This window comes from Recurvomyces mirabilis (assembly GCF_035927965.1).
Source record: "Recurvomyces mirabilis strain CCFEE 5264 chromosome Unknown scaffold_16, whole genome shotgun sequence".
In the NCBI taxonomy this organism is placed as follows: domain Eukaryota; kingdom Fungi; phylum Ascomycota; class Dothideomycetes; order Mycosphaerellales; family Teratosphaeriaceae; genus Recurvomyces; species Recurvomyces mirabilis.
Window position 1 is genome coordinate 55,132 of NW_027041950.1, and position 22,954 is coordinate 78,085.

Below are 22,954 nucleotides of genomic sequence, written 5' to 3' on the forward strand. Positions count from 1 at the left end.
ACATCGCGGTTGGAAATCTTGTTCGACGATGGTCTGCTACATATGCTACAATAATCTCGCTCGAGCCTGTGCATTGGTATCTGCGTCCACTGAGTACGCTGTTGTCAACTCGTCTGTCCTTTATTAGATGAGAGACAGCCCAAATCAGCTTTCGTCCAAGCCACCCACAGATTCTGACTTCTGGCCTCCAACCTCCGACTCCTGGCTGCCTGCGTTTATCAAAAGCAGTATCGGCTTGCTAGAATTGACACCTTATCTCGTCTACCTGAGCACGCTCCCACTAACCAGGACTCCAACCCTTGAATCTCGTGGCCTGATCTCCAAGCCGCGACCTGTGCTCAGCTTTGCATGAGGGACGGCCGGCGACACACCGGAAGCATAACCTCAGTTTACTTCTGGTCCTCACTGACGATTCGCATACTGCTCAGACTGAGCCCTGAGCTGGTCAAAGTCTGGGAAACTGATGTAGCCGTCGCGCTGACGCCTGCAGTCCTCCCAGCTGGTACGACGTTGTGTCGTCGGGCTGTCAGACGAAGTCGATGATGGGCTTGAAGTCGTACTGTTGGAAGTTGAGCCAATTGTTCCAGCTGGAGACGCAGATCTAGTGCGAATACTGGACAAAGCAGCCGTAGCCTTGTTTGATGAGCTCGTTCGTGAGTTGTACGAGTGCTGCCGGTTGATAGATGGTGGTGTGACAGTCGCTTGTGTGAGCGGCGAGCGCTTAAGGCTGGGCGATAGATGTGCCATTCTTGTTGGCTTCCCAGTATGGTATGTCTAGTAACGCAGTATTGTGCGCAGTCTGGTCGTATGTTCTAAAGGTCCTTTCAACCGCAAGCGTCCTTTCCGTAAATCTTATGTCGCAAGCTGACAATAGTGATGGAGCTGTAAGTAAGCATGGAGGCTTCTGTTATGCGAAGAGGGACAAAGGTCTGGAATGTCAAGACAAGCAGTGAGAACGCAGATGGTAAGTGATCACTCATTCGACAAGCCTTACCCTATAAGTACGGACCACCCAGGAGAGTAGTAGGTACGGTGAGCAGAGTACCGCATCATGAGTATTGCCGATAGGAAGGATTTTGAGACGGAGGTCTCGGTCAAGCGGTAGGGCGAAGGCGGAGGCGAATCGGCTCGTGAGCCAGAGGATTGGGCAAGCATGGATGTGCTGGCAGGCTTTCTATGGCCCTAGCCGAACCGTCTTGGTTCGGCGTGGAAGGCACACGGGGCGGACGCCACGGAATGGTGGGTGCATGAGTAGTCTGCTTCCTTTTGGACTGCTTTCTTAGACCGTGTGAGCGAATTTCGACTGCTTCGAATGTGCTTGGCCGTGAACGCTTGGAAGCAGTCAACCCGGATTCTCTGCCGTTTCGACAAGCCATGGCGGGACAAGGTGCTGACATGTGAGTGATACTGGAGGTTCCAACGATAAGCATGCAGGCCATCTGACTCTCGCATCGTGGGCGCGAGTATGCAGCTAGCTCAGTAGGCGGGACAAGGCGGCCATGTGGCATGTTGGTAGAAATAGGCTAAGTCCTGCTGCTGCCCAAGGTGGCCCGGGACGACTATAAGTGCAATTACATCGACGCGCTACGGGTGCAAAGCTTTGACGTAGATTCTGGGTGAAGAGTTGATACGGTGTGACAGAATATCCCTATAGAGTGGACGGACGGTTGTTTCCGGCGATGCATGCCTACTGGTCTGGCTCGAGCTGGCATTGTTCCTACTGGTGGCTTGGTGAGTAGTGCTGAGCTCAGCGAAGTAGCTCTGTACACCGGCAGATGATTGGACCAGCTACTTGCCTTCGTGGGAAGGAAGCCGATGCACATCGCGGGGCCGATTGAGGCGCCAGGAATTGCTGGCTGGCACAGGATTGAAGTCGTGCAACATAGAACCAGCGACTCGTGGGATCGGCATTCTTCAACGGCAGATCGCCAAAGACTCCCGGCCCGTAGCATGAACCCCACGTGACACAGCCGGGATTGGAGACTCCTCATCATCTCGTCCGGTTGCTGTCAAGTGCATGGCCGGAGTAACCTCGAAACCCAGGCAATCCGATGACGAAGTGCAGGCATGCAGCGTTACTGCTGCCGCTGAGCCTTGAACGCTGAAGTAAGTATACAACGAAGCGTGGAGTGAAGTGAGGACGGTAAGCTCGTGGCGCAGGTCATAATGCATCAAATGAAACGGGAATTCTCAGTCTACATAGGTCTCTCAAACCGAACAAGCTTCCTCCTAAACTTCTCCGGATCCTCTCTCGCACCCTCCTTCCAATACTCATACTCCATCCAGACATCCTCCGGCATCTGCTGCTCCATCGCCTCAATCCAGTTGCCCAGCGCTGGAGCCAACGGAATTACGCCAGTCTCCAAGACATACTGATCCCACATCTTGATCATACGCTGCAACCTCTCCGGGTCGCGCTCAGACAAGTCATTCACCTCGCCTGGATCCTTCGCCAGGTTGTACATCTGCCATCTCTCCGGGCCTTTGGGCTTGGGTATGAAGACGATCTTCCAGTCGCCGTAGCGGACGGCGGCACGACCGCAGGTTTCCCAGCCGTTGATGAAGTCTTTGGGGTGGATGGTGGATTGGGTGCCGTTGAGGAAGGGTACCATGCTCTTGCCACGCATAGACACAACTTCACGATCCTGATATCTGCCTTTGCCATCGGGCGAAGGATGCTCAACACCTGCCATCTCCAGGATAGTGGGAGCGAGATCCATGACTGTCGAGAATGCGCCAGTAATACTACCCTTCTCTCCCACGCCTGCCTCATAGCCTTTCGGAAACTTGGCGAGGAAGGGTACTTTTACACCACCTTCTGTGGTGAAAGCTTTGTAAAGCCTACTCGGGGCAGTCGCAGCTTGCGCCCACCGTGGTCCATACCAGATGAAGCTGTTACCACGACCCAGGTTCTCAAGTGAATTGTCGTAGTACTTCTTCAGATGCTGGATCATGCTGCCTTGCACGATAGGGTAGGCTTCGTATGCAGCGCCCTCAGCACCATTGTCGGACATGAAGCACACGAAGGTATTATCGAGCTCGCCCATCTCCTCAAGGTAGTCGACGACCTTCCCCACGTTCGCGTCTATGCACTCTACCATTGCCGCAAAGACTTCCATGGCCTTGGAACTCTTAGCCTTCTCGTCCGAGGACAACTTCGACCACTCCTTCACCTCATCGGCCACGACAGGATGGGGCACCACATCTTTTGGGCACAGCCCTAGATCTTGCATGCGCTTGAGACGTTTTCCCCGAAGGACATCTGGGCCGTCGTCATAAACCCCTTTGTAGTGTGCTATATACTCATCTGGAGCTTGGAGCGGCCAATGCGGCGCAGTAAAGGGGTAATAAGCGAAGAAAGGTCTCTCGTCCTTCTTATCACTGCGGTCTTTCAAGTAGCCCAACATCTTGTCTCCATATCCGTTGCTGCTGTACCACGGCTTCGGAAGCTCCTTGACATACTCACCGTCTTCGCTGTGCAGGGCAATGTGTGACATGGTCATGAAGCCAGGAATCTGGTCTCCATCCTGCCGCTGCGGCTCGTAAGCATAATGATTACTACAGGCAGGCAGATGGGCAAAGCTCTTCTCGAAACCACGCTTGTGTGGGAATCGCTCTGGCGTCAAGCCAAGATGCCACTTCCCAGCCATCATGGTGAGGTATCCAGCATCTTTCAAGAGCTCAGGCAATATCACGACCTTCTCATTCAAGTATCCCTCATACCCTGGCATGCCACGCTGCGGCGCGGTACTCCAATGCTTGATCTCTCCTTCGCTGGGGGCATTCTGGTCACTCCTATTCGTCCATTCGATCAAGTTCCCCAGCCCGGCAATGTGATGGTCGGTACCAGTCATGATCATGGCACGGGAAGGACTACATGCTGCCGCTGCGTGGAAGTCGGTGAATCTGAGGCCATTGCTCGCGAGACGGTCGAGGTGAGGAGTACCTATCTCGCCGCCAAAGCAAGACAGGTCGCTAAAGCCCAGATCATCCGCAACTATGACAAGGAAGTTTGGACGCTTGGTGTTGCTGGAGGTGTTGCTGCCGGCGCCAGCGGTTTCGCTTGAAGCCTGTGACGCGCTCATGTTTGCTGCCGATTAGCATCAAGCTTGTGTTTATGGTGAGGGATAACAGTGACCAGGATAGGAAAGCACGCAATCACTCTTAGGTCACGTCTTTACCGTGATCTTCACCTAACATACCTGCCCCGCGACGAAGTGGGGCCGCATTCGTTATTGACAGCGTCCCGATACAGCTCAGCCACGGCTCTCGCGTGACTGTCAAGGACATGGATACACTGTCAATTCAGTACCAGCATTGTGGTAGAACATGATGTTTGTGGTCAATGTTTGCGCCGCGCAGCTGTCAGAAGCTGCGTGCCGCGGCGGGTGCCAGGGTGTTCAAGCGCGCGTGGAGTCACACCGCGCCAACTTCACTCTACTCCTTCATGTCCCTTCATCTACAAGGACGAGTTGTAATTTCACAGCAATGCAACCGATCGCAACATGTGCTCATCGCTCCTTCCCAATTCACTGCCAAGACGATAGTTTCATGATCTCGGCCATCCTGCGCATGCTGCCGAGCAACAGTCGCGCCTTCCGCATCTCGACAATGCGAGACCACACCTTTTCGTGGCCAAGGTAGTGCAGAAGCACGGCACACAATCAAGGGAGAGAGAACGCCGTTAAGATGAGACCGCGTGCGTGATCTCTCACCATGACCTAGAGAAATCATTGGCGGGCGGCCCTCACGTAGATATGCTTCATCGTGCATGACCTTCAGGTCAGAGGCCCAAACATGGATCCCGAACGCATGGACATTTCGAAGTGAATGAGAGCTTCTGCTTCCACTATACTACCACGATGGACCTGTATATAACAAACTTTTCTTGCTCGGCTGACACTCGTTTCATCAACACCGCACCTTCGGCTGCACCATCCAACATTGGCAGCTCGAGCACTGCACCTCTACTTTCATCACACACTCTTTGCAACATTGGTAGTGATACCGATAGTATCCATAGCGAAGATCGTCACGAATACATTGCCCTCACTGCCACGACACCCAATGACATGGCTGGATTCAGGGGCAACACGGCGGGCATGACCCCTTTGGGTATGCTTCGAGCATACTACCTTGGTGCTATCGTGTGTATCGGTGGCTTCCTTTGTCAGTCAGATCCAGCATGGCTCCTCACTGGTATATTGTTCCTGCTAACACGTCAGGGCAGTTGGCTACGACTCTGGTATCATCGGAGGTGTCCTCTCGCTACCACCTTTCCAGGATGACTTCAACTTCAAGTCGAAGCATCAGACTGCAGTCCAGTCGCTCTCGGTCGCATTACAGCAGCTCGGTGCTTTCGTTGCTTGCTTTGCCATCTGGCCGATCACCAACAGATATGGCCGGAAATGGGCAATTGCACTCTGTGCCAACATCTTCTGCATTGGCGCCGCCATCCAGACCGCGAACACACACTCCACTTCTGTCTTCTACATCGGTCGCGTCATTGCTGGTCTCGGACTAGGTGGCAGCAGCGTCGTTGTACCAATGTTTAGTGGCGAAATGGTGCCCAAACAGATTCGTGGTCAGATTGGTTCCTTCTACCAGCTCATGTTCACGCTAGGAATCTTCACCTCCTACTGGTGTGACTGGGGCGTTGCGCGCAACTACGCCAATAACGACTCACGCATGTGGCAGATTCCGGTCGGTTTGCAAATCCTGTGGGCTGGACTACTGGTACTCGGCATGTTCACGGTCAAAGAGAGCGCGAGATGGCTGATGGCCGCCGGCAGGACTGAAGAGGCGTGGGAGAGCCTGAAATGGGTTCGTGCTGATGACGGCCCGATCACACAAGCTGAGTTCCAGGAGATACGCGAGGGTGTCGAACTGGAGGCTCATGCTCGCGAGGGCTTCCGCATGGTTGAAATGATCCAGGGTGGCAACCTTCGGCGCACTTTGACGGCCTCGGGCGTCTTCATCGCACAGCAAGCCACTGGCGCCACCGCCTTCGCTTACTACGGACCGCAGTACTTCAAGTTGATGGTCGGCGGCAATGCGCAGTCCAACCTCCTTTTGACTGCCATCTTCGGTGCCATCAAGGTCGCAGCCTGTCTCGCCTTCGTCCTCTCCGTTGCCGACAGGGTGGGCCGCCGTACCGTCTTCACCGTGGGTGCAGCTTTCATGGCCGCATGCCAGATCAGCACTGCCGTGGTCGTCGCGACTCATCCTCTCCCGAAACTAGCAGACGCTCACGTCACGCACAGCGGTATCGCCACGATCGCTCTGATCTACCTTTTTGTCATCGCCTACAACTTCAGCTGGGGTCCGCTTCCGTGGCCCTACGTTGCTGAGATCTTCCCGGCTCGTACCCGCGCACCTGGCACTGCTATCGGCGTTGCCAGCCAGTGGTTGTTCAATTTTGTCTTCAGCTTGACTACCCCATACATGATTAAGAACTTGTCGTGGGGTACATTCCTGCTGTGGGGCATCTTCGACATTTGCATTGCATTGTTTGCGTGGTTTTGCCTGTCCGAGACGCAGGGCAAGTCGCTTGAAGAGATTACGCAGACGACCTCACACCGCAGCAATACTGGCATGAGGAACTTGGTCAGCGAGGAGGATTGCATGGGCAGTATGAGAAGTGGTGAGAGCCCAGATGCAAAGCTCAAGTGAGCCGGCGCAAATGCTACGAATGTGATGAGGAGGGCACGATTGACGTTGTAACGATGGCGTTCTTGGCTTTACTGATGACTGTATCGATATGAGGTTGGGAGGATCGAAGGATGTGAAAGAAAGTATGGCTGGGTGCCTGATCGTGTTGTAGTACCCATATCCTTGAGCACGATAGCCCGCATAAGTAACCATGAGTCACTCCTGTTGTGTACGCCACTTGCTTCGCAGGCGTGAAAGATGTCTGCATGGTACTGCCTTCCCAATAGTTCTTGACATCGGCCAGAACTAAAAAGTGTCACGACGCAAGCTGTCGCCAATTTCTGTTCCACATTGGCAGACTAGTCAGATGGCATGTCTCAAGGGCATATAGTCAAGAAGCAACGGCGCCGGCCTGGAGTGTGCGCACATCGTCAGAGCACCTGGAGCTATCTTGGCTACCTCATCTACGTATCTACAACACCAGCAACTCCTCTCAACCTCTCCAACACTCCACGCAACTTCTCCGTAAACGCTCCCCAAACCTCCCTCCCTTCCGCGCCCTCAAACCCAAGCGCATCAACCCGTTCATGATGCCTCACAAACTCCTCCACACTCTCCACCAGCAAGCCTAAGTGCCTACCAGGTAGCTTAATGGCCACGAACCCCCTGACTTCAGTGTCAAGGCAGAGGTTGGCGAGCATGACTGCCAGGTAGCCGAAGGCCACGTTTGTGCTGCTTTCTGTCAGGGACTCGGCGTTTTCGATGCGATCTTGGGCGCGGTCGAAGACTGTCAGGAGGGATTCGAGGGTGGTCCGTGAGGTGGACGAGGTGATTGTGTGGTGGCGGGCGGCAAGACTGTGCTCTGCGAGGTTGATCATGCTGCCCATAGATAGGACGAGGAGGTCGTAGGACAAGTTGTCCTGCTCTTCTGTCGGGTCTGTCTCGCTCGCAGTTTGTGCTTCCTCCAGGGCAGTAAAGCCATGTTGGACAGACGTGACGAGGTATTGGATTGTGCTTTGGCGCGCAGCAAAGATGCCGCAGTTCCGTGCATTATCGTTTGTGAGGTTCAGTGTCAGGCGAAGAGCCAGGAAGACTGTGTGCTTTGGTGCTGTGGTGGCTTCGCCGAGCGAGGATAGTAGAGCTGCCAGGCGCTGGAGAAGGTCTTCCGGCCATTGGAGGCGAAGTGCTGAGGACGAGAGAGCCTCGAGGACCGACACTGCTAATCCAAGGTCCGCGGCTTCTCGTTCATGGTCGCTTTCACTCTCTGGTAACACAAGCTGCAGCTGTGTCTCGTCAAGGAGTTCTGATCTATCGCCTAGTCGACGCAGTCTGCCCACCAGCAAGTCCATCGTCTTCAAGGCGAGGATCCTCGGGGAGAGTATCCTGGGTCTCGTCTCGGCCCAGAGCGCTTCATGACCAAGCATTGTAATCGCAAAGCTCGCGAACGTGCCTTGTGTAGCTTTCGCAATGTTATGCTTTCTCTCTTTGACCAGCTTGCTAAAGTCCAACTCCTCGCTTAGCGTATAACCAAAAGCTGCTATCAAATTACGTTCCTTCAGATGTGTCACCACATGGTCTGGTGGCTCAGCCAAGAGCAGAAGAGAGATAACAGCCATGCCCAGAACATCTCCAACCAAATCACGAGCGGAAGCGGCAATGCTGTCTGCCAATGCACGCTCGAAGCCTTGGGCACAGAATCGTTCAGCAAATCCCTTTTCCATTAATTTCGTAGCCAACTCGGCTAAGGCGCTTCGCCTTCGACTCCTACCGGAACTGCTATCCTGTGCGATATCTTCGAGTAGTGTCTCGGTCTCTTGCATGAAGCGGTTGTTGCGACCTGCGGCACGGAGTTCGTGTATGGTACGTATGCGACCTGTGCCGGCTTCTTCATCACTATCTTCGAGGTCGAAGGCAGATTTTTGTAAGGCTGCATTTGTGCGACCCGGCTGGCGTACGAGACCTGCAGGCTTCGCCGGCGTGAAAGCTGGCAGACCGAACAGCAGGGCGTCTTCCGGGTTGTCCTCTGGAAGGTATGATCTCGTTCGAGCATAAGTAATTCTTGGTCCGCTTTCTGCTGCAGCTTGACTCTGGCTTTGCGACTGCGTGTTGGCCGCCTGTGTCTCTCTGATGCCGTCTTTTGCGCTAGCTGACTGAACATTGCTCATGACCACATCGTCGTCTATGTCCGACTGCTCCTCGCTGCTATCGCTGTCTGAGCTTGAAGCGGCCGCCTTGAGACGATCCACCAACCGCACACGACAGGTGTGCAACTCGGGCACATCAGATTTCGACTTGGTCAAAGTGCTCGAAAGTGATGGTACTTTGTCAACACGCCGTCGCCGACCTTCAAGACGTAAATCCTTCATGGCCAGGCTGCTTGGTGTATCAGCAGGTGGATCGCTAGGCAGCAGTTGACTCCACAGCTGGGCCTGCTTTGGTGTCAGTGTACCAGTGGCTTTGGTCGTAGGACTCGAGCTTGACACATGGCCATGGGCTGGCGCTGGGTCTTTCTGTGCATTGGCCGGTGTTGCACTTCTTCTGAGTGTTGCCGTGCGGCTATGAAGTACCGATGGCGAGCGGGATGGCGTGTCCGTGCTGTCGGTGTCGGCGGGTAGCATCTGAGCCAGGGCAGCTGGGGCGGATAGTCCTTTGATAGGGGTTGCTCTGGCTGATGACGACGCTGTTCGTCGTTTGTTCTTTTCCATGGCCTGCTTGGGTTTCATCGTTACTGGTGGAGGAGAGGTCTCGTCGTCCACTGGAAAGTCGTAGATCTCTATGGCCTTTCCAGCATCCAGTACCTCATTTGACGAGTTTTCACAAACGACTGCTGGTGTGGCTTCTGTCATGAAGGTGTCTTCGCTTTCAGTGGGTGGCGGCGAAGCTTTCCGAGCGCGCTTCGAAGGTCTCACAAGCGTGGCTTCCACAGCTGCATCGCTGCGCTTGTTCGATTGCACTGGTGGCCTGGTGGTTGCAGGACTCGCGGAAGGCGCTCGGTGTTGCTGTCTTCGAGCAGCAAGTCTGGCAGCTGCCGTCGAAGGCTCTTGCAGTGACGTGGAAGTCGTTGTCTCAGATGTTCTAACCCGGGCTGGCGTGTCGAATATTGCATGTTCATTATCTCCACACCTCACCGCTTCCTTCGCCAGGTCTGATTTCAGCTGAGCTTCCGGGCTCACACTGCCTCTCCAGGTTCGCATGTCCGTCACACTCGTCCTTCTAGTCTCCCAAGGTGCCAGTGCTTCGACCGTGTCCGTATCATCTACCAAAGTCTTGCTGTGCCTTGAATTCGGTGGTGTGGGCCGCTTCAGCACATAGTCCTCCTCGGCTTCGTCCCCTGAGGAGGGCACATCGAAGAGATCTCGTGACTTGGCGTGTTGCTTCGCTGACTGCGGTGCGGGTCTCGCAGGATTTGGTAGAGGCTTCGATACGTTCGACCCAGGCTTTGAAGACTCATGTTTTGGCACGGGTTGTTGCGTAGATCTCCGCACAGGGTCAATGGCTTCCTGCTTCTTCGAATCCTGGATGGCAGGCTTCTGCACCTGATATGTTGCCTTCACCGTCTGCACCCTTTTGGCGTTAGGCGCTGCAGCATCGCTTTCCTCGTCATCGAGCCAACTATCTACGTGCTTCGTGCTCCATGTCGATCGCGATGTAGACTTGCCATATCTCACCAGCTTCTTTGGTCGTTGGACAGACGCTGTCGCATAGGTCGCCATTGCGTCTTTGTCCGTTGTACTACAGTCGCGCAACCTCTGCGGAAGAGGTCAGCACTGGTCTCATGAACTACCAGTCCGGTCATGTCCTCAGCGTCGACCAACGTGCTGTCTGAAGTTGTCCATGATCTTATTGGCGCGTATGATGGCGGCGCGTGTGACCCCGTTGAGGAAGTCCCAGTGAGTGAAATGGATGCGACCTGAGCATTGAAGGCGCCGGTAGGTATAGGACGTCACCTGGCAAGCTCTTGGCAAAGGTCCAGTTTTCAAGTGAAGCACATATATACAACAACATCTCGCGAGCATTGCGTCAACCCACCCATCCTAGAACATACAGGGTCTACATCACTAGCGGAGACTAAAGGCGCGGCCCATCTTCTGGCGCTGCAGGTTTCGGAGCTTGGGCCAGGGCACGCGACACGCACATGCAAGTAGCCCCCACTATCGCATTGGACTTGGCTTGTGCTATCGTGGTTTGAGTGAGTGCTATGCTTCCATCATGAAGTGAGCTAAAGATCCGCCAGCTCGAATGAGCAAATCGTAGTGTCCATCTCATCGTCCCTGCTCTCTTCCTTCCCGTCAGAGATCTGACTATTTTCGAGCCTACCAAAGCATCCCCACGGCCGATAACAAGACAAATGTCGAACGCCAAGCTCGAACGGCCTACAGGAATGATGAAGCGAGCACCGAGCGGCGCCTTGGGCCCATCCTACAAGCCAGAAGAGCAAAAGCCTACAGCGACAGTCTCAGTCCAAGTGACTCAAGAGAATGTGACGATCCTACCACAGACGCCTCAGCTGATAGCCCTCCTCACGTAATGCCATCTGCAATAAAGACACCTACTCTGCAATACTAAAAGATCGCAGCATGATCCGCGACGAAAACACCAACCGCGCCGACTTCATCTTCTACAGCAACCGCATCAACCGGCTCCTCGTCGAAGAAGCCCTGAATCACCTCCCCGTTCTACCCCACACCATCACCACCCCCGTCGGTCGCTCCTACGCCGGCGTGAAGTTCGAAGGCAAGATCTGCGGTGTTTCGATCATGCGTGCGGGCGAAGCGATGGAGCAAGCGCTACGGGAATGCTGTAGGAGTGTACGGATCGGCAAGATTCTGATCCAGAGGGATGAGGAGACGAGTCAGCCGAAGTTGTTTTATGATAAGTTGCCTGAGGATATTAAGGAGAGGTGGGTTTTGTTGTTGGACCCTATGCTTGCTACTGGTAGGTCCTTCTGGGCATTTGCTGAGACAGTGACTGGTGGTGGCTAACAGGATTGATTGCAGGTGGATCGGCACTGATGGCTGTTGACGTGTTGCGATCGAGAGGTGTACCCGAAGAGCACATCTGCTTCCTCAACCTCATCGCATCACCCGAGGGTGCCGCGAACTTTGCGCAAAAGTTTCCGAAGGTGCGGATCGTGACGGCTTTCGTGGATCAAGGCTTGAATGAGAAGAAGTAAGTCGTGCCGTCCTCTTCCACCAAAAATGAAGAACGCATTCTGACGCCTTTCTACAGCTACATCGTACCAGGCCTAGGCGATTTTGGTGACAGGTTCTACACTCTATAACATAGTCTCAAAGCGCTAGATCATATTCGTACAGGCGCTTCAGCACGACAGGTGCAATTCGACGTAAGGGGAATCATGGAGAATCATATTCTCTATCGAGCACTATTCGACTGACATGGCCTGGTCCAAGCAGGCAATTGTAAACCAATAGCCATATTCGTCGATGAGCATGATAGCATATCGTTGACTCCAAGATCTTTCTCATGCACCCTGAACAGCGAAAACGCTATCAATCAGCCTTCAATACTTAGAAAGTTTCCAGTGATCTCAGAGACGCTTCTTAGTCGACAGCTCGTCCCTTTCCCTTGAATCTATTCCCTCCCTCAACGCCACAAGCGTCGTGGCCGCCTCATCTCGCCCTAGCCACTGCTGTTGCTCAAGCCTCATCGCGTGATACTCTCCCCTCGCAACCTCCACTAGGACGTCCCAAGACGCTACATTCTGCGCCGGGCCCGGCTGAGACGCTTGCAGAGGAGCCAAATCGATACCAGCTGATCCGTGCACTGGCGCAGCGAGGAGGAGGGGACCTGGACGTTGGGAACCCTCGCACAGACAACCGGAGGCCCCGATCTTATGCTTGCAAGTGCCGCATGGTGAGGAATCGACGGCACTCTCTGATGCATTGTCCGCCGTGACTGTCGCAGAGGACGTTTCAGGGTCTGAGATAGTCGCTTCGCTGTCGGAAGACATCGTCTCGACTTCTGGGCCGGTAGGAGGCGGGCGAGTGATATCAAGAAACTCCTTTCTTTTGAAGTTGAAACGGAGCTTGGTGTCCGTGCGATGCTCAGGTGTTGAGGTGGTCGAAAGTTGCGCGATCGTGTTCGAGGACGATGGCCGAGTCGTTTGGTCGTTGTCATCCCCATCGATACGGACACGTTTGGCTTGTTGGTAGGTTTCTGCCACGACTTCACTAGGGTTGAACTTGCGTTTCTTCATTGCTGACTTGGCCGGTACTGCATCCCTTGATGGTGGCGAACGAGGAGAAACCGTTTCAGACTTCACCTCGTCAAGGACAACACCAGAATCCACCCTGGCGACCATTCGCTGCTTCCATCCCTTCTTCGCTGCCGCAGCCAACGCTGCAGTCCACTTCTCGATCTCCTCATTGGGGATATGTCGGCCAAAACAATGGAATCGTAATCCAGACTGACAGACAGGACTAGGTTGTGTGCCTTTCTTAGTCCTAGTGGCTTGCCGCTCGGCGTACTCTCTCGCTTTCTGGACATGATTGAAGTATTCACCGTTGCAGGTGCCATTCAGAGCACTTAGGCGATGATCACCTTCCTGAATAAGGTCGGGGTGGTAGGAGGCGAGGCGAGAGTCGTTGTAAGGCCATGTTCGTGGTGGCTGAGCTGGAGGAGTGGGTGTTGTAGGTTTGTGAGGTCTGGGACTGCAGAGATATCCCGAGGTGGCAGGGTGCTTGATGCGAGCCATTGTCTAATGAAGTGAGGTTTTTCTGCTGTTTGGATAGTGCTCGTATAGCAGTGTGAGATTGCAGTACTAGAGAAGCATAGAAGAGAAGAGACGGAACTCCTTATACTTACCGTGATGTGAGCCTTTGCACAGTCTCGCTGGCGAGGACAACAGAAGTGAGGATAACAGAAACACTTTTCACCAGTCGAGGGTTGGTGGATGGTAAGCAGAAGACAACTTAATAAGCTAGACGATGGATAGCTTGAGGCGTGTTGTCGCACCATTCCAGATTTACCAGACGTACAATCGTACATAAAAGACGTGCCTTCCAGATTGGAGTGTGCTGGCAGTCGAAGTTGTGCTTACAATTCCTCGCACTCCAGAAGGTCAGAAAAAGTGGGTCGGCGTATAACGTTTGTCCTTGCATCAAAGGCGAGATGATGATCAGCAACAGCGAACACTAGAGGCGAGTCGTGGTGAGCTTTGGCATCCAGACAAGAGCCATACCCATAAGAACGGACGAGATGGGCGGCAGAGTATTTCCGAGAGCTCAAAGCTGTTTCGTACGCCCGAGGCGGCCATCAAGGCACCAGGATCTTTTTGATGCAATGGAGATGACATGATACATCGGATAACGTTTTAGTGCTGTTTTGGGTTGATCTCAGTCGTGCGCTGGAATGCGAGATGCACCCCTCGGGCGCCTTTGAAATGGGAGCTTTTGTCCAGGATTGGTAAAGATGAGGGAAATAGACGATCGGCCTGGATAGCGTACATCCAGAAGTTGCTTGATAGACGATGAGGTGCAACGAATCATCATGCCGACCACTCCTATGGTACAAGAGGTGCGAGTGATTAGGAAACACTGTCTGACGTAGAGGATGTTTGATGCGTGCCAGTACATCAAAGGGGTGCGTTACGGTATGATTGCTGCTCACTCTGAGCGTATGTTGTTAACATAGCAGGAGACTGCGTATAAAAGTGGCTTAGGCGTTATGGAAGAGAGCAAGGTGTACCGCTTGACGAGGACTATGTGACATTGAGGACCGATCGTGCAAAGCTGTGGCCCGGATGCCAGTGACATGGTGATGAGAGATCCCGTCTGCTTTTTTGGTTGGGAGACAAGCAAGAATTGGGACAGGACGACACTGGACATAACCTGATCATAGTGGCCAACATAATATCAGGACAAGATGGAAGGCCGAAGAAGCGTAGCACGGATACCGCCGCTGTGTCATGCATGTCGGGCCGGTCTGGAGCTCGGGATTCGGGAGTGCTGATGTCGAGCTAAAGAGTTTCTAGGAGCGACTGTTTTCCATCGCCGCAAACGCACTCATCTCTCCCATCTAATCTCCCTCTCATCCACATCACGAGACCACGATACATTCGAAGCGTGCTTGGCGTATTGATCTCATCGACTCTGCCTACACCTAGTCTGTCATTCCCTGCCACCACAACGATGCAGCGCGCCTTCTCCTCCGCGCCCCGGGCAGTTGCTCGATCATCATCCCGCATCACATCTGGTCCATTGATCCAGCAAAGATTCGCACACAAGGAGCTCAAGTTCGGCGTCGAGGGTCGTGCTGCGTTACTGCAGGGTGTGGATACGCTTGCGAGAGCGGTTGCGACGACACTTGGGCCAAAGGGCAGGAATGTCCTGATCGAGTCGAGTTATGGCTCGCCCAAGATCACAAAGGGTATGTCTTGAATACGATGAGATACAAGACAGGAGTATATGCTGACAAGACATGATGTACAGATGGTGTGACCGTCGCTAAAGCCGTAACACTCAAAGACAAGTTCGAAAACCTCGGTGCTCGCCTCCTCCAAGACGTCGCCAGCAAGACCAACGAGGTCGCTGGTGATGGCACAACCACCGCCACCGTCCTCGCCCGCGCCATCTTCTCCGAGACCGTCAAGAATGTCGCCGCCGGCTGTAACCCAATGGATCTGAGGAGAGGCACCCAGGCAGCTGTTGAGGCTGTTGTGAAGTACCTCCAGGCCAACAAGCGTGACATCACCACATCTGAGGAGATAAGCCAAGTGGCCACCATCTCAGCCAACGGCGACACACATATTGGTAAGCTCCTCTCCCAGGCGATGGAGAAGGTTGGCAAGGAGGGTGTCATCACCGTGAAGGAGGGCAAGACGATCGAGGACGAGCTGGAGGTGACGGAGGGCATGAAGTTCGACCGCGGCTACATTTCACCATACTTCATTACCGACACCAAGGCACAGAAGGTTGAGTTCGAGAAGCCCCTGATCCTTCTCTCAGAGAAGAAGATCTCTGCCGTTCAGGACATCGTCCCCGCACTTGAGGCCTCCCAGCAGTTGCGACGACCACTCGTTATTATCGCCGAGGACATCGACGGTGAGGCGCTTGCCGTGTGCATCTTGAATAAACTCCGTGGCCAGCTCCAAGTCGTTGCAGTCAAGGCACCAGGGTTTGGCGACAACAGGAAGAGCATCCTCGGTGACTTGGCTGTCCTTACGAACGGCACCGTCTTCACTGATGAGCTCGACATCAAGCTCGAGAAGGCTACGCCTGAAATGCTCGGCTCCACTGGCAGCATCACCATCACAAAGGAGGACACCGTCATCCTCAATGGCGAGGGCACCAAGGATGCCGTGACCCAGCGCTGCGAGCAGATTCGTGGCGTCATGTCTGACCCTACCACGTCTGATTACGAGAAGGAGAAGCTCCAGGAGCGTCTCGCGAAGCTTTCGGGCGGTGTCGCCGTCATCAAGGTTGGCGGTGCGTCCGAAGTCGAGGTGAGCGAGAAGAAGGATCGCATGGTCGATGCTCTGAACGCTACCCGTGCTGCCGTCGAAGAGGGCATCCTGCCAGGTGGTGGTACCGCTCTTCTCAAGGCCGCAGCCAACGCTCTCAAGGACCTCAAACCCGCTAACTTTGACCAACAACTTGGTGTCGCTATCGTCAAGTCCGCCATCACGCGCCCGGCACGAACGATCGTTGAAAACGCCGGTGCTGAGGGTTCCGTTATCGTTGGTAAGCTGATGGACGAGTTCGGGGCGGACTTCAACAAGGGCTTCGATTCGCAGAAGGGCGAGTATGTTGATATGATTGCTTCTGGTATCCTTGATCCCTTCAAGGTTGTACGAACGGGCCTTATGGACGCGAGCGGTGTTGCGTCACTGTTGGGTACGACTGAGGTGGCGATCGTGGAGGCGCCTGAAGACAAGGCACCACCAATGGGAGGCGGGATGGGTGGCGGAATGGGTGGTATGGGCGGTATGGGCGGTGGAATGTTCTAAGCGTACTGCAATCGCTCTGGACTGCCGACATGATACCCTGTTCCAACGACTATCTGGCTGCCCTGGACTGACTCTTGTTGGAGGGGACTGTACAAACACTTTGTTCTGATTCAGCGCTTGTCATTAGCTATAGCCACTTTCTCCGCTCTAACTCATACTACTACTGTAGATGCATGGCGCAGCGGCGGTATGGGCTGCCACTACGCAGATCTGTAAAATAGTGTTTAGATAGCGAAGGAAAAGCATGTGAACTGTAAAACTTACTACGTCCTTCCCGTCAAGAGCTCTCTGCCGTCGTACTTTGTGCAAATACAGTACCTAGGCATGAATCGTGTCAACATGATCCAAGAACGTTCATTGCGGAGGTCATTAGGACGTCCTCGAACAGCTCCACTTCTATTGCTTGGACGTCATTGACCACCACTTCCACACCGATAGACTGTAAGCCTATGTGTTGGTACAGGTAGGACGACAACCATTGGACATACCACGCGACTGCAGCATTGCCGACCACTTGCAGCTCCAAGGACATTTCGCCATCATAATAGTCGACTTTGGCCCAATACCGGACGAAACTGATATGACAGATCAAGATATCAAGACAGAAGCCTGGGTGGCTCGAGCAGACAACAAGCTTAACCTCGAAACAGTCACATACCTCCCACCCGGACCCAAAGAAGTTCTCGTCTCTATCATCGCCGCCTCAGTATGCCACTCAGACGTCCGCGCCGCACAAGGTACCTTCCACCTCAAACCTCCTTTAATCCTTGGCCATGAAGGCTCCGGCTATGTACAAGCTGTCGGCAGCGAAGTCACTTACGTCAAGCCCGGCAATGCGGTTGTCCTAGCCTATTCTTCTTGCGGCGAGTGCAGAAGATGTCAAGCTGGCAAGGCGGCGTACTGCCTGGACTTGTTCGGGCTCAACTTTTCTGGCCGGAGAGAAGACGGTGTCAACCCTGTCAAAGATGCCATGGGTGAGGGGGTCAATGGTCTCTTCTTCGGACAGAGTTCGATGGCGAGGGTGGCATTGGTGAGGGAGAGGAGTTGTGTCAAGATATCGACTCTGTGCTCGAAAGACGAGTTGAGAATGTTCGCTGCCCTAGGCTGTGGCGTACAGACTGGAGCGGGAGCTATGATGAATGTTGCCAAACCTACCGAAGGCTCACGCATAGTGGTATTCGGTGGAGGGGCGGTGGGACTCTCTGCGATCGCCGCCGCAAGACCGACGAAACCCGAATGCTTGGTCCTGGTTGACAATTCGTCTGTAAAGTTGAACATGATACCCAAGGAGCTTCTAGAAGGGGTGACAGTCCTCGACTCCTCCACCCTTCCACACGAGGATCTGGTCTCGAAGCTGAAATCCTTGACTTTAGACGGTAAGGGAATGGACTACGCACTCGATTGTGCAGGTAACGAGGCCGTCGCTACTGCCGCGTACGAGTGCCTCGATAAGATGGGTATGGTCATGAATATAGGTGGCAGCGCCACGGCACAACCCAAGTATGCAGTGGAACGCAATCTTGTCAACGGCTTGACCATACGAGGAACACATCAAGGCGACTCGGTGCCCCGGGATATGATACCCAAGCTGATTGAGATGTGGCGGGAGGGCAAGTTTCCATTCGACAAGCTGTTGACGCCCTTCAGGTTCGAGGGATTGAAGCATGCTATGGCCGAGATGCATGCTGGACGGGCGATCAAGGCCATACTGTACACTTGAACCGAACTATGGTAGATGATGTGATCCGGAAGTTATTGCAACAAAGGTGGTATTGTACAACAGGCTAGAACTAGTTGAGTACACATCCAAGAAGTAAGCCCAGCCTCTTGTCTGCGCCATGCCCATGCTATGCAATCGCGACACCACGCAGAATATGCCTGCCTCCTGTTATGCACTCGTCGATCTCCTGCTCCTCCCACAACGGACATACGTCATGCATAAGCATCACCATATATACACGTACAACATACAGCATCCCCGTCTCTTTCCTACACAGCCCCAGGCACTTCCAACCCAAGACCTTTCCCTGTCTTGATCTGCGGACTGTCTCGTCTCGGTGCTTGCCGATCCTAACGCGCAAACACCTTAACAACGCCATCGCCCCCTGCGCTCACGACGAGCCGCCCGTCTTGGCTCCAGCAGACACAGCAGACACCCTCGCCTCGCATGCTACGGTGGGAGACGATGTCTTGGGTGCAGATACGCTTCTCCAGGGACCAGAAACGGATCGAGGCATCATGGCCCGCGGAAACAGCTTCGCGGCCGTCTTTCGACAGACAGAGCGAGGAAATGGCTGCTGGATGGGCGAGCATGGTGTATGTGCATTGACCTATAAGGATGTTAGCATAGCACGCAGACATTCACGAATGCAGTAACTTACCAGAGTTGGCATCGAAGAATCGAACGAATCGATCTTCATGCCCACTGATCACAACACCCTCCACGCCTTCTCTGCCACCCGTTGCACCTGCACCAACCTCTTCTGCCTCTAGACCACGTGCTGCATCAATGCTTGGGCCAGTGCCTTCCAGCCCTAGGCTGGTCGCTACAACAGCATTGATACTGCTGTTCATGGTGCCGTCATACGTCTCGCTAGACGCCATGCCGATGACTTCTTCACCAGTCCGCGTATCGAACACAAGCACTGACGAGTCGGTGTAGCTCACCACGAACGTCTCGCCAGACGGTGCGAGTGGCGCAATGCACGTTGGACTCGGCTTCGTGCCTTCTGTGGCCGAAGCAGGCCGCTCGATCGTGTGGATCAGTGTATAGCCGAATTGCGTTAAGCTCGCCACTGACGGCTGAGGTGAGGATGGGAAGTTCGATACAGACGTGACACTATGCCTCCTGCTGCCACCAACGCCACGTCTGCTGCCGGTCGCCGGAGAGCTTGACTGCGGAGGTGCTGTCGTAGCCCAAACCTTTATAGTGCCGTCTGCTGCGCCAGAAACCAGCAACAGCCTGTCTGGACCACCAAAGTTACTGCTTTGCTGCCCAAAGACAGCGCCGACAGATGCCGGAAGTACGCAGACGCACCAGACGGCATCTGTGTGACCCTCGAGCGTGGCCTTGGGATCGACTCGGCCACGCTCCCACACTTTGACGGTTGCATCCTGCCCACCAGAGAAGATCCAGCCGTCGCCTGCAGTCCTTCCACCAGTGCTGAAACCAGTAGAGGGCGGGCACGAGGCCAGGCAAGTGACAACACCTTCGTGCCCACGGTGTGTAAATTGGCTACCAATGTCCAAGTCAGGGCTGTTACCGGTATGGTTGTAGTTCTGGTACGAGGCTGGGATGATCCACCTCTTGATCGTGCCATCGTCACCGCAAGTGCAGACCTCGGGCTCGCTTGGACTGCCGCCTCCGCTGAAAATCACCGAGCGCACGACGTCCAGATGGCCGCGAAGGGCGAATTTGACCTTGAATTGAGTCGGGTCGTTCGCATGCGCCAGCGCATCTGCACTTTCCTGTCCCTCATGCTTGCCCTGTGAGCTCCTCCGGCGCGACATCGCTTGTGCCCCTGAAGATTTTCGTCTGTGTGAAGCTGGTCCGCGTGGTGGCGACTTTGCTTGTAAATGGTTGATGGCGGCCGTGGGAAATAGATCTGTGTCAGGCCTACGAGGAGGCAACACTTCAGGCTGTACAGTGTCGGGATTGAGAGGCTGCTCATCGTCAAAGGTCCAGCCATCAGGATCCGGCACTTGTCTTATCTGATGTTGTGGCTGTAGCGCTTCTGCATCTGGTATTGCTCGACCATCTGCATCAAATGTGTGCGTTATGCTCTCTACTTGATCATCATGAGTTACTTGCACCTGGTGAATACCTTGCTGCTGTGGGTTGTCCAGAGCCGGCTGAGACACAATATCTGGGTACTCCCGGTATGTGTTCTGCACGAGCTGTTGCCCACCAGGCTGCGGAACTGGTGGTGGCTGGTGGTTTGGCACTGCTGAAACTGGAGCCAGGGCCTGAGCTTGTTGTCTCTGCGCCGCCCGTTGCTGCTGGTTACGCAGGTATATGTCTTCCACCGACAGAGGAGGATCTGGCAATCCAGAGTAGTTACCATTGGACAGCATCTGCTGGGGTGGTGGATGTGGAGGTGGTGTCAGCAAGTACTGGATCTCCTTCATGCAGCTCTTCAAGTATTTCGTGGTGTTGTCGAGGTACTGCTCCCGCTCCTTGTCGGCCTGCTCAGGTGAGTCGTCCGTCTCGAGGAATGAGTTGTGCGGAACGGTTGAGGGGGCTGGATCAAAGGTCAGAACTTCCTGAGCCGCGTCATCTGTGTCCGAGCCGTGCTTACGCCGATGCTCCTCATCATGTGTTCCATTCTCCAAGCCGCGTTCATGTCCACGCTTTCTGCCCTTGGGCACTACGCCTTCTTGCTCTGGACCCTTCTCTTTCGCCGTCACCGCTTCACCATTGGGCAGCTTCTGGCCTTTCGCTCGCTCCCTACGTAGAGCACCCTCCAGCATCTTCACCTGACGCTCCAATTGCTCATTGATGCGCTTGGCCTGCCGCACCTCCCCTTCCTGCTTGGCGACCTTTGCCTTCATTTCCTGCCGCTCAATCTCCCACGCGTTGCGTGCTCGCTCGTGACTGTGCCACTCTAGCTGGAGGAAGCGCATGACACCTGCTGTATGTATCAGTACATACTCGTGCATTAGGACCTGGGTATTCTGGAGAGCTCACCCTGCAACGTGTACTCGGTGCCCTGCGGCGCATGATGCTCGCCAGGTCCACCTCCCCCCGCTCCACCTTGCTGTTGGAATGCCATCTGCGCCAACGCCCGCCCTCGTGCCAAGAAACGCAGCCTATGTTGCGAGGATCATTGAACGACTTCCGCAGTGCGCCAGCTCGGTTGACGCGGCGGGCGGAGGTCTCCAGTTCGTGGGATTGGATAGGCTCCCAGCTTCTGCCCCTGCGTGGTGCCGGGCGGAGATATTGAACCAAGTACACCAAGAGATAGAATGAAGTAGTGTGCAGCAGCGTGACTGGCAGTCTCACCAAAAGCTACACCTCGCCGTCGACGTGCTCGTGCTTCAAGGTAATAGGGTGTGCTAACGAGCCTCACTTGTACTAGCGCGAGCGGGAGCGGCTAAACGTAATAAAAGTGGAGGCGGGGGGCTTGTGAAGTGAGGAAACAGGTGAGATAAGTAGTATGGCTATCTGTTCTCTTCTACAAGCAACACGACAATGAGAACATGTTGCGATCTCATCATCCGGAAGCAGAGGCGAAGAAGCCATGCTTGCATAGCGATCAATCAAGATTTCAGCATGCTTCCTCAAAGCCTTCAATCAAAAGTGCTTGCGGGAAGCATTACAGACGCCAGCTAATCATCCCGACAAGAAGGAGATTCTTGATAGACCCCGAACCTGTCGGGCAACCTCATTGACGCGACAGACGACCGCATTGTGCGCAGCTGTGATTCTGGGAAATTTCATCTGCAAGCGCCCGATCGACGGAGAGTACAGCAAGACCGCAGATACGATGCCTTCCTGTAGACGAGGCGCGCGAAGGACATTCTCAAAAGCATCTTTAGTTGCGGGCTTGCTCAACTCATGAAACGAATGCTTCGTGAGTAGACGGTGCTCGGAGACTTTCTCCTGATTGTTGTGACCTTCATCTCGAGGATAGATCATGAAGAATGACGATGTCTGTCCCGTTATGCTTGCAAGATAGCTGGCCTGTACAGTTTCCATGTCTTACATGAGCACAATCTACCTCCCGCTAGATTTAGCTGCGAGATGTCGTGACTTGGCGGTCAGTGCCAAAGTCTTCCACGACCTGTCCCAGTGCAATGCTTCTGCGTACGGCAGACTTGCAGGTAACTTGGCAACATGACTAAGAAGCTATTGTCCATACTTTATCGCATCTTCGTCCACTGGCGATTATTTGGAGTCGCTGGTGAATGATGCGTATAGAATCTCGATATTAGAAGGAAGGAGATTTGGTGTGTACCCTGAAAGTCACGTGTCGGCATGATCCATGACGATCTCCGCGTGGATCAAAAATTGCATCGAGGGATCCAAGACTTGTGTCGCGGGCACCACTCGGCTTGGCTGTGGAGCAAAATCGTTTGAGCCGCCAGTTGTGCAACGATCCGGACGCCTGGGTTCGATTCTGACCTGCATGTGGGCACGTCCACTTTCGAGGATGGCTCGTCATTGCTGAGAAGCAGAATTGCGGCAGCGTGAGTACCTGCTTGTACCACTCCGTGTGTTTTCTGGTAGAAACAACACGGTTTTGAACGCCACTGGATCCTGTCTTTCTCACGAGCGTCACTATTCTGGACGGAATACTGCACGACATACTGGCATCTGACCACCACGATGACCAC

At 54.2% G+C, this 22,954-nt stretch overlaps 8 protein-coding genes across 8 annotated transcripts; 4 read left to right on the forward strand and 4 right to left on the reverse strand.

Moving 5' to 3' along the window:
* Positions 1–2,195: 2,195 nt before the first annotated feature.
* LTS14_006277 (uncharacterized protein) lies at positions 2,196–4,229 on the reverse strand (the record flags this gene model as incomplete). Its single annotated transcript, XM_064838975.1, has 2 exons — positions 2,196–4,070; positions 4,203–4,229. The coding sequence occupies 2 exons, from the start codon at positions 4,227–4,229 to the stop codon at positions 2,196–2,198; spliced, it is 1,902 nt and encodes a 633-aa protein (XP_064693223.1).
* An 843-nt stretch (positions 4,230–5,072) lies between these two features.
* On the forward strand, positions 5,073–6,672 carry LTS14_006278 (uncharacterized protein; the record flags this gene model as incomplete). Its single annotated transcript, XM_064838976.1, has 2 exons — positions 5,073–5,115; positions 5,231–6,672. 2 exons carry the CDS (start codon positions 5,073–5,075, stop codon positions 6,670–6,672), a joined length of 1,485 nt encoding a protein of 494 aa, XP_064693224.1.
* Positions 6,673–7,115: 443 nt separating this feature from the next.
* On the reverse strand, positions 7,116–10,364 carry LTS14_006279 (uncharacterized protein; the record flags this gene model as incomplete). Its single annotated transcript, XM_064838977.1, has 1 exon — positions 7,116–10,364. One exon carries the CDS (start codon positions 10,362–10,364, stop codon positions 7,116–7,118), a length of 3,249 nt encoding a protein of 1,082 aa, XP_064693225.1.
* Positions 10,365–11,228: 864 nt separating this feature from the next.
* FUR1 (Uracil phosphoribosyltransferase, synthesizes UMP from uracil) lies at positions 11,229–11,932 on the forward strand (the record flags this gene model as incomplete). The annotated part of the gene is made up of 3 exons (XM_064838978.1): positions 11,229–11,586; positions 11,649–11,820; positions 11,881–11,932. 3 exons carry the CDS (start codon positions 11,229–11,231, stop codon positions 11,930–11,932), a joined length of 582 nt encoding a protein of 193 aa, XP_064693226.1.
* A 267-nt stretch (positions 11,933–12,199) lies between these two features.
* LTS14_006281 (uncharacterized protein) lies at positions 12,200–13,366 on the reverse strand (the record flags this gene model as incomplete). Its single annotated transcript, XM_064838979.1, has 1 exon — positions 12,200–13,366. One exon carries the CDS (start codon positions 13,364–13,366, stop codon positions 12,200–12,202), a length of 1,167 nt encoding a protein of 388 aa, XP_064693227.1.
* Positions 13,367–14,801: 1,435 nt separating this feature from the next.
* HSP60 (chaperonin) lies at positions 14,802–16,618 on the forward strand (the record flags this gene model as incomplete). Its single annotated transcript, XM_064838980.1, has 2 exons — positions 14,802–15,039; positions 15,102–16,618. 2 exons carry the CDS (start codon positions 14,802–14,804, stop codon positions 16,616–16,618), a joined length of 1,755 nt encoding a protein of 584 aa, XP_064693228.1.
* A 580-nt stretch (positions 16,619–17,198) lies between these two features.
* On the forward strand, positions 17,199–18,338 carry LTS14_006283 (uncharacterized protein; the record flags this gene model as incomplete). Its single annotated transcript, XM_064838981.1, has 2 exons — positions 17,199–17,994; positions 18,028–18,338. 2 exons carry the CDS (start codon positions 17,199–17,201, stop codon positions 18,336–18,338), a joined length of 1,107 nt encoding a protein of 368 aa, XP_064693229.1.
* Positions 18,339–18,688: 350 nt separating this feature from the next.
* On the reverse strand, positions 18,689–21,390 carry ADI1_1 (1,2-dihydroxy-3-keto-5-methylthiopentene dioxygenase; the record flags this gene model as incomplete). The annotated part of the gene is made up of 3 exons (XM_064838982.1): positions 18,689–18,948; positions 19,000–21,246; positions 21,306–21,390. 3 exons carry the CDS (start codon positions 21,388–21,390, stop codon positions 18,689–18,691), a joined length of 2,592 nt encoding a protein of 863 aa, XP_064693230.1.
* Between the last annotated feature and the right edge of the window lie 1,564 nt (positions 21,391–22,954).